We start from the raw sequence: 10986 nt of genomic DNA, 5'->3' as shown, positions 1-10986 counted from the left end.
AGAAGTAATCATTGTAATTTGTACTAATATTTAATGAGCCTAAAAAAAAACACCCTACCAATATGTGGAAGTGTGTTAAGTGCATTTGCTATAGACTATGCAAATGAAGTACTATATATACTGTTAGACTCTATTCATGTTAGCTTAGTGACTGGATGCAATGCAAAAATAGTTTTTTAACGTTTCAGAGTAGGATTTCTGAGATGAGAGGGGTAAATCTTAAATGTGCTGTGCTAAAGAAAGACAAAAAGTAAAATTCATATGTCTGTGCTTCTGTTATATGTGCCGGCAAATATGTTTTTCAGCAGTATTTAATTTCTCTTTTGATCCTACACAAGGGAGAATGTCCCGCAGTCTTTCCCGTGGTTAAGCACAGGCATCTCTGTACCATGATAAATGTACTTTTTGTATTCTACAACCACCAGTTAAACAAATCTGCAGTGTTTGAATCTGTATTTGAACATCCCTGAATTTTAAGGATGTCTCTTTTAATTTTGATGGCATATAAAGGCTGCAGTATTTAGTCCTTATCAATACAATAGAAATGCTACAAAGCTGCAGCCAAATAGACCTAACTGCAATCTTCAAAAGAAAAATAGAGAGGAAGATAAAGAAAACCTTCCTTTATTTGTAGCATATCGTACATATGTGTTAAACTGCTCCCTAAGTATTTATATTGTTTTCTGAGTTGTTCTGGTAAAGTTTCATTCCGACCCACTTTCTTGAAGCATCAGCACACTGTCTGTGGGCTCTGAGTGGCCCCTGAGGCCTTAGGGAGTGCCCTAGGGACTGCTGGGAAGGTGAGGAGAGGGGCTTATGTGTTTGGGGCCCTTGGCCTTCTCCCTTGCAGGAAGGAACTTCCACGGGTTTCACCCCAGGCCTGCATCTCACTCTGTTCCCGTCGCTCTGGTGCACGCAAATAGAGGGTATTCACTCAGAATCTGTTTTACTGTTTGCTTGTGGGATGACATGGAGTTTATAAGTCTTAAATTGATAATCAGAGCCTGCTGAAATAAGTCTCTCACATTTTCACTTAACAAATGAGGGTTTTGGCCCCGAAAGCTTCAGCACAGTTCCCCCTGCCTGCCACACCGCTTTCCCTGGGAAGTGCTGAGAGTAACCTCGGGCAGACGGGCGGCTCAAAATTAAAATTTAATCTGGTTGAACGCCGAGTGGGAAACAAGAAGTGAAAACTGTCAACTGTGCCCAGATCCATTCAGATCACTTCTAGGGACAGTTTTGATACCAAATTATCCTTGTTATGCAAATTTCCTCACCAACCGGCTGGTTCCCAGTTATGCATGGGGAGAAGCGGTGGCCACATCTGCTTCCCGTTTTGCCGTTTCAGAGACGAGCCATCTGTTTGGCCTCATCCCGAACAGCCTGCTTGGTGCTGATTAACTTCCTCACCCCGCCAGCCCTGGGCTCACTGTCTGCTGCAAGGTGTAGATTTTGATTTTTTTTTTTTTGCTAACTGCTTATAAACCAGAACCTTCACTTCTCTCCCAAGGGACAGGAAGGCGTTGGTTTGTGTGATTTGCAGCCGCCACCCGCGGCAGAAACAGCAGCAGCTGCCCTCTGTCATTCACATGCCTCATACGTGTGGTCAGGACAGATAAAACTAGGAATTGTTCTGCAACCTGGTACCTCTCTAAAGCAGCGAGGCCTTACTTTAAATAAATTAGCAGTTAGCTCAACTCCCACTGCAGTTAGTAGTCTGTTTTAGCAACAGTGTAGTTTCAGCTGTGCTTGCTGCAGTCCATTTTTTTTTGTTGGAAAGTGATGCTCTCTGAAGCCCATCTTTGTATTTCTCACTCCCATCTATCCCATTTTCAGTAAAACTCTGCTAATCTGTTTGTCCTCCTTGTTTTGGGGGTACCCATCTTCTGGCAACAGTGGCATGATTTCAGAAATGCTGCACTTGAACAACTTCCAGTGATTTAGGTGAGAATTGTGTATTCAGGAGCCCTGAAAATTCAGAGTTGGAAAAAAAGCCAGAAGTTAAAACTAGGAAACTGGGATAATGACCTCTTTTTAAAATTAAGACCTAAGACCTCTGTTGCTCAATTCTGATGCCTTTTACAGACCAGTTCTGACGGGTTTTGGTCTTTTATGCTGCATTAAGACCACAGTTTGGTCTCATGTACCATTTTCCTTCCAAACAAGCAGTAGGTTGTGTCTTTTGATTGCAGATACAACCCAGTTGGCAAAAATGGTGCAATATTTTCAGTCTGTTGGGAAAGTCAGAAGCGCTCCTAAGCACTTTTCCCCAAGTGATTTTTTTTTTTCTCACACCCAGAAAAAAATAGGAAATAATGTCATTATCAGATCTCTGCACGCCAGATCTAGATCTTATTTTGATATCTACATGAAGAATCATGGGTGTTCCAGTTTGTTTCTTGATTTTAAAGACTGACCAGAAAACATTGATTGGTGAGCACATGCGTAGATGCTTAAAAATGGATTGGGAATTCTGGCTCGGGACTCACAGCTGCAAATGCTCACTGGTGTCTGTGTAACATTGCATATCTTCCCACCTACAGCCATTTAATCAAGTTAAGAGAGTAGGAAAAACATAAGTAAGATGATTTGATAGAAAGTCTTTGAAACAAGAAATACCTGGCATGGGTTTTTAGCAATGCAAACTTAAAATCTGTGTAAGTTCATGGATTTAATAATTTCTATTGGGAATATTACATTTGGTCTATTTTTTGTGGTAATTATCATTTAACATCTCAATTTGTTGGAGAGCCACCTGCTGAAACTGAAGAGTGTAGTTCAGTTCACTTACTGAGAACTGGCTATAGTGACATTGGAATCTTCTTTCTTACAGAAAAATAGTAATAGTTTATGATGAAAATAAATCATGGTAACTTGAGGAATATCTAGTTTTAGGAACCTGTAAAATCATTGATTACGATACCAAAGGGTTTTTTTAAATCTCATTTTGTTCATAATAATGTGGTTTTACAAACGTAAATAGTTCTAAAACTTATAAACTGCGCCTTTTCTAAGCAAAACAATGATTCTTGTTTGCATTAAATATGTGATGTGAAATTTACTGTGCTGGAATCCAAAGGAAACAGACACCCACAGAGAGAAATCACCTTTGTTATGGTAAATAGTAGAAATAATTTCTCAGTGTTTTCTTTTGAATTACCATGACTCTACATGCAGAAGTAATTGTGTTCTGTAATGGCTTAGTCTTGCTGATGGGAAGAAAGGGCAAGGGCTGACTAGAAGGGAAGAAGCCTTCTTAAAGTCAGCTGCACGAAGTAGCTACCTGAGATTTTGTGGCCAAGCAGTGCTGGTAGGATGCAGAGGATGCAGCAAATCTGTGAATGTGATGTGCAGCTGCAAGTGGCTTGGCAAGGCAGCTTTATGCAGCCTGTCAGAAGCAGTGTGATTTTTTTTGGCCGCTGAAGATGGACTGAGAGGACAGCAGTGACAAACTCACCTTAGGTGCGGTAGCAGAGGCTGAAGGTGATGCTTTCCACCAAGCTGCCTATTGAGTGTCGCTCAGGGCTGTACACTGCTCACTTACACACAACTGCCCACCCACCCACACAGGGCCTGAGCTTTACGCAGTTGCTTCTTCACTGCTAGAAAAGCAACAGAAATGTCCTGGGCTTTCATGTCTCTTTCATGACTCTTCATGTTGTGGTGGTTTTTCCTTCCCTCTCTTTCTCTCTCCCTCTCTTTCTTTCTCCTTTTCTTTCCTTCTTTCCTTCTTTCTTTGTTTCTTTCTCTCGCATTCTCTCTCTCTCTCCTTCTCTCTTTCTCTCTTTTTTCCCCAGCCACATTTTCTTACAACACACATCTCACTTTGCAGGCAAAACTTAATAACATTTCACATTTTTTATGATTTTTTTCAAATACAATTTTCTCAAAAAAAAAAAAAAAGTTACAATATAAAATCACAGCCAAAAAAAAAAAAAAAAGTGTAAATGCAACGTTTCTATTGGAAAAGCCTGGGGAAAGGCTGGAAAGTGGTTTTTTTTTACTTTTTTTTCCCCACAGGTACAAACTTAAAGCCATTCACCATATTTACCATATTTACTCTTTTTCTTGGCTCAGTTAAACCATATTAGGTTATTGCACCACAGCGAAGCAGAGAAGAAGGGAGATTACACTAAGCTAGTTTTCTGAGGGCACACTTTGTTTAGATGTATGCACACAACATCCTACTTTCATGCCTTCCTTTCGTGTACAATAAAATTATTGAAACATTTGGTTCTAAACAAATTGAAGATGATTTGTGCAAAAACAATCCGAAAAATAATCCCCCAAATCCCCTTCATGAACAGGAAATGCTGTTTGCCCCTGCCTTTTGACTATGCCCTCTGATACACCATATCTTAATATTACTTATACCACTGTACTGTTTAATATACAACATCAACATGTTCTGTTATAGTACAAATAAAGAAACTCCATACGCAGGAAAGAAACCCACTGTGATTGACAGTGCATCATTATGTGATAGGAACCATTTAAGATATATTTATATATACACATACACATATATATGTATATAAAATTCATGATACACAAAAGTATGAATAGAGCATGTGCCTGTTGAGAAGAAAAGTAACATAGAAATTCATACACACGCATGTGTACACAGAAATGTTGCAAAGGCAGTGAGCTTGGTCAGAAATCATATTTAATAAAGCCAAGTCCAATTTTGCAGTTTTGAATTCAGCTAGAAAGCTGGAACTGTGCTTGCTTATATGGTTAATAAACATTGCTTTATTTGTATTGGATCTTAGTTAAAAAAAAAAAAAAAAAAAGAAGAAACCACCTGAGTAAGCTTTTGCCACCTCCTCTTTTATAGCTTGGGGTGCCTTAAAATGAAGAATTAAGAAAATGATGATATGGGGTATAATGATATGGCCTATATCTAAGAACAGCCAAAAATATCGTAAGAGTCATAACTCTACACAAATGACATTAAAGAGCTAAGAAATTACTTTGTCCCTTGTTAGTCTGGATCAGTTGAAGGTTGAGAAGGGCAAGAGTGGGTGAATATATATGCCAAATAACTACAGAAAAAATGAGCCCTCTTAAACTTTATTGAAATAACCCAATTGCAACAAAAACAAATGAAACCATCATCAGTAAGCTTCTCCCTTGAAGGTCTTCTTCAGGTCATTCCTACACAAACTATGTAAGTGATGGTACCTTTTACCTTTTTGCCACATGTAGGTTGTCTTAAAACTGAACACGTATCAGACGTGCTGACAAAACCCACACTTGTGGCATGAAATTGGCCCACGATCTTTAGTGCCTGCAGCCAGCTTGGGCTGTAAGGTGTCAAGCAGCCAGGTCTCATGACTGAGCTAAAACAAGGTGCTGGGAGTGCTCAGCTTTGCACCTGTACATTACGTTATTAATGTTTGGGAGAGGGACACTGGAGGTTTTGTATGTGCTTTTACTGCCTGAAATGTACTATATAGTTTGTTTTCACTTTTGTAGGTGTGTGCATCAGCATATGGACATCCCTACACAGCATTCACTTCTGGTAATACGGCTACTCATCATGCATACTTGCATGGACACACAGTGTAAATATACTACTGTGCATGTGTCCGACCATTGGTGTGCAGACCCAGCATATGAAGAGTGTAGAAGAATGTATTTGTAATTCATTATTTCATCAGTGTTTTTCCTCTAACTTCTGTGGTATTGCTCCTGACTTACACCTGCAAAAGTGAAAGCAGAAGGAGGAACTGGGTGTCCATGGTAGAACTGTGTATTAAATATAACTATGCATATGAGGCCAAATTGCCCTAGGTACAAGTGTTCATGGTTCCATTAAATCTCTTTTATAATGCATATATGTGCTTGCATACACTTGTGAGAGAACGTGTGACTGTATTACAAGACAGCTAGACTCGTTGGCTACATTATTATTTTTTTTCAAGTGGAGAATATACATTTATTATAAGGAATGAAAGGATTTAAACATTCAGTTAATTGGGTAGGTTGTTTTTATGAATGATGCCCAGAAAATATTGCAGCACCAATTGGAGTTTTTTTTGTGCAGCTGTAAAATTTTCATTTCAGATCAATTTCATATTACGAGAGTGTTTAGGGAGAGGAATGAACTATTTGGAAGAGGAACTTCAGTTTTTTAAAGTACTTTCTCGTATCAGCTGTGTTTGGGGTTAGAAAGTTTTTCTTGGAGGAGTTTTTATTCTAACTGCAGTTACAGTATCTGCAGCAGAATCCAGCATGGAGAAAGCTGTGGTGAATTTCCTGGACTCTGCAAAGTACTGCATTCTCTGCTCTCTATTCAGCAAAACACCAGGCCTTTTTTAACCCTATCATTAGCTCCAAGTGCGTTCTGAAAGCCTTGCTGATCAAGAAGCCAAGGTACTTAGCACCTTTGCAAAGAGGCTACCACTGAGGGATTGGTCCGTCCTTAAATAGCAAATACCAGGAAAAAGGAAGGAGGCTACAAATGTTGACTAGCTGGTTTAATTCAGCTCGGTGTTTTACAAATAATTAAGTACAACACAAATAGAGCCACAAAATCTGCAAGACGTCATCTGTGGAAGCAGAATGGGAATTTCTCAAAGGTAAAATATAGGGATATTTGGGTATTTTCCAGACAGTATAAAAAAATGAGAAATGTGCATAAGGAGAATTTTCTCCACATGTATTTCTAGCTAGTGCTTTTCTCAACTGTACATTATACTTTTCTAAATAACTAAAACTCAAGAAAGAAAAATTAAATACATTGTAACTTGTTTCTGCAGAGAGAGGAGGAGTTTCTTAACAGTAAGTAGGGTTCTATTGAATAGGGAGAGAAAACATGTTTAAGGAAGAGCCATCAATATTCTTTTCTATACAGTAAATGCAATTAATACTTCACAGAGTATATTACAAGGGTGCTTCTTATATCTTCCACATACCTGCTCGCGTGCCTAGTGACACAAACAAGGCATGCCACGATGTCAATTCCAATAGCACCCTTGCAGGTGGAAATGTTCTACTTTTTACTGCCAAAGTAACCCTGGACCCTCTGGTTGGGTTCCAGTCCCACCCCAGCTGTCTGCAAAGTCAACTGGGATGGTTGGGCCCCTCAATCTTTAGTTGAGTTTAATCTTTCTGTATGAGTCAAATAAAACCAGGAAGTTAAAAAAATGCATCTGGTGTACGAACCCTGTGCTCAGGGTGCTAAGAGAGAAAGCTAGGTCATTCCTGTCTCGTGTTCACATCCATGTTGTGCATTCTGTGCATGGGTAGCGATTTTGGCAAGGGAGGGTTGCAAGAAGCATCAGTTAAGGAAAGGACTTTCAGCTATCTGACTACAAAAGCTCCTACGTACATTACTAAAGGTTTTTGTGATCAAATGCTTTCAGTAAAAACTTTAATATTCACTTTAGAAAACTGAGTTGCAACACATGCTACCAAAAGAAAAATCTTTCCTTGTGGGAGAATATATCTGAATTTTTGATTTTCTTCTACTTTTACTGTCCACTAGTCTTGTGCTTTGTTGCTGTTGTTGCTTGTGCAGCTGCAGTAATGTAGTTGTTGAGACTGGAGCTGTGCCCGAGGAGTTTTAACTCATGTGGAAACGGTGCTCTCCTCGAGTTATGTGGGAAGAAAATTCATACCTGTCCTGGCTGTGGTAGCCACACATGTTGCATTCAAAAGGGTCGCGGAACCCATGGCAGCCCATGTGGATTGTATACATCACATGATCCAAGAAAAGGACTCGACAGTGTTCGCACTTGTAAACTCTCACTTGCTCCCCATTGCTGCTGATCACTTTGAAAGCATCTTGGGAATTGTCAGTACCTGCCCTTAAGACATCATACTGCCTGCTTTCTTCTTTTATAGATATGCCATTTCTTGCATGGGGACCTATGTGGTTTGTTAAGTAAATTAAACCACTGCGTTCCTCATTATTGCTCTCCGTATCTGTTGAGTCTTGGCAGCTGTTGCTGGGAGAGGCATCCCGTTCAGAGGAGACTGATTTAGCTTTGGAGAGCAGCAACAAGTTTTCCACTGCGCTGTCCTGAGCTGTATGGTTGGAGCGAGTCTGATTGTCCCCGAGAGGTTTGTGGAGCTGATACATGGGGTTGATGACGGGCACCACTTCAGAACCAACCGGTGGAGTCTGGACAAGGGGACGCAAGGACTCTGCCCCCAGGTAACTGATGGCATTGTTAATGGCCTGGTCTATGACATGGGTCTGCATTATCTCATTCTCCTTCTCATAGTTGGTGGTGGCATCATATGGAATATCAGATAGACACTTCTCACCTGCAGTGAAAAACAGTCAGGAGTTAGACAACTGATTTCTACACAATTAAGGAAATGAATGCCATGTTTAAAAACAAAACAAAACAAAAAAAACCCAACATGAAATACAAGAGTTGACTGAATCCACCTTTGAAATTCACCTATGGTACTCACTCAAAACAGTTTTCTAATACAGCTGGTTTGTTTTTTAACCTGCAAAAATAATCTGAGGTTTCTGGAAAAACAAGTAGAAGACAGATAGATGTATGGGGACTTGTGGGAGCTGTAGATTGTTTTATCCTCTCCTTTCTAATTGGACTCCCTCATCTGACTCCAGCAGTGGATTGGGGCATGCCTTTGTGGCTGAGTGTACCAGCACAGTTACAGGGAGCCTGGACTTTATGTTTCACAGCATGAAGGACATTATCACTTTTTTTCCAAAATGTTATGATTGTAGAGTAGAAAATGTGTGTTTTAAATATTCAATTTCTTACAAACAACCTGTATCACTAATGTTGTCATATGTAATTTCCAAAAGAAACAAATAATTTAATTTTCAGTATTGCAACCTTCCCCCCACACCTGTTTTTTAAAACAAGCCATACATTAGACATGTTTAGAGAAGCTCCACATTCTCCTAGAAAAAAATTATAATGTACAAGAAGAAAGAACTATGGAAAATTTATAAGTGCATTCATAGTTGGAAGACATTTTTCCCATAATGTAGAAAGGTGGGCGAAGAGCACGATTACTTGTGACTCATAACCCTGATTCTGATTTGGGAGGACAATGCTATGGGATACTCTTTTTCTTTTTTTTTTTTTTTTTTTTTTTCAATTGGATTACACTGATGCATCTCTTTCTGGATAGCCCTACTTGGAATACTGAATACCACAATTTCTCAAAATTCCTGGACAAATAGGACTAAGAAAAACATAGAATAGAAAGTTAAGAGTGAGAAAAACTATTAAGTCATGGGCACTGATTTTGTGAACATGAACAGTTTTCTCAAACACTGCTTTAAACCATCAGCTTTATCAAGCCCATAATAAATGTAGGCAACAACAAAGGGATGAAAAAATCCCATAGATTCCTAGGAACTACCAGTACCACATTAGCTACAGTCTGGATGTCCTTCCTAGCTCTGTAGGAAGTCTTGGGAAATTCAGTGAAAGCCACAAACATCTCTGTGAGGTCTGTAGTGCTGTCACTGTTTCCTGATCAACACAGCATTTGCTTGTGGACCTTAGATTTTCCCCTCCTTTTCCCTGAAGCTCCAAAATATAAATGGCGTCATAAAACGTATCCTAATTTGACTAAAATAAACATTACTAGGAACATGGAAAAATTACCAGAAGATCCACAGATTAATTTCTCAGTGATTCCCCACCCAGTTTCTATTCATCTTGAACAAGGAAAGTCAGTGAAGAACAAGAGTACAGCCTAGAAAACTTCTGGCAATAATGGGTCTCAAGTGTAGAAGTCCTACTGTCAGCATTTCCCACGATACACAGTTTCATACTGTTTTGTGCATGCTATGTAAGCAGAGAAAGAAACACTCTTGGCATTGCATAAGTTCCTATGAGGGACGTATAGACACTTTCTAATTGTACTGCACAAGCTCCTGCTTCTTTTTGTTTCCCTACCTATCATTCTGCCAACTTGAGCACCCCACTAATGTGGTGCATATATATATGTATATATATCAGATTTACCTATTCTAATGCTACAGTTCTCAGGCAGTTTCTGACTCATTGGATTCAGAATACGAGATGTGAAAGACCCTTGAATGATACATAGAAAAACTCTCCCAATGTGAACATATGCCCTTAATTCATAGGGGAAGAAAGAAAGACCAAATTGTTTGTATTCCATTTACACTGTATACCACTGAAAAGCTGAACTGGTTTTTATTATACACAAAATTTTCGGGATCTGGAAGGTATAATTTTAATAGCCGTTTCTTGGGTGGTATTTGCTTTATGTAGCATAGCTAGTTGGTAGTTGGACTGACAGGATCAAGTGCTCATAAGAAATATATATATTTTTTCCGATCAGAACTGTCTGAAAATACCCTAACTTCAGGCAGGCAGGTATCATTTCTACATCTGGGCAATGCAGATAATACTCGCACTCATTAAAAATAATAACTCATTTCTGTGGTTATTAGAGCATAAGTAAATTAAACTGCTAATGGTTTGATGCACTTCAAGCTTTGCACTTTTCAGATTTCTGTAGCAAGTATTTAAATAGTAACACATATGCATCCACTGAATGCAGCCTTTTCTCTCTTTATTTATTTATTTTTTTTCCACTCCTCGGTTTCCTTTGCTGCTTATTGTTACAAACATGATAAACATGTGTGTATATCTCTTGTAGTTCTGATTTCCTAGTATGGAAGGCCCAGTTCTGTTTTCAGGTCTGGAGCTATTTTAGTTTAGAAAACACAGAGGGCTTCATGCAGACTTTTGCTGTCAAAGGATTTTACAGATAACTAGTTTAATATGGTGAACAATCTCACATTTGAAAGGTAATGGATTTAGTTTTGAGAACGAGTGAAGCAGCAGACAATCTTTGTCTTAGGCAAAGGATTCCATTTGCTCCTTCTCCCTGAGATTCAGTGTGGGGATTGAGATGACATGGTAATCTACAGGAGCAATAAACATGTTTTATTACCCTAACCAAATAGCCCAACCTTGTGTTAATCAGGAATTTACCTATTACATGAGG

At 39.1% G+C, this 10986-nt stretch overlaps 1 protein-coding gene across 10 annotated transcripts in view; it reads right to left on the bottom strand.

Annotated features, from left to right (window-relative positions):
- Positions 1-4772: 4772 nt before the first annotated feature.
- IKZF1 (IKAROS family zinc finger 1) overlaps positions 4773-10986 on the bottom strand; it is a 71419-nt gene continuing 65205 nt past the window's right edge. For all 10 annotated transcript variants that reach the window (XM_085220487.1, XM_085220488.1, XM_085220489.1 and 7 more), the window contains one exon: positions 4773-8277. In XM_085220487.1, the coding sequence (XP_085076613.1) occupies positions 7571-8277 (707 nt within the window). In that variant the 3' untranslated portion in view covers positions 4773-7570. The remainder of the gene's footprint in view (positions 8278-10986) is intronic.

Source organism: Meleagris gallopavo, chromosome 3 (genome assembly GCF_905368555.1).
Source record: "Meleagris gallopavo chromosome 3, MGAL_WU_HG_1.1, whole genome shotgun sequence".
Taxonomy (NCBI): domain Eukaryota; kingdom Metazoa; phylum Chordata; class Aves; order Galliformes; family Phasianidae; genus Meleagris; species Meleagris gallopavo.
The sequence above is the reverse complement of the archived record's forward strand: the minus strand, read 5'-3'. Positions and strand labels throughout refer to the sequence as shown.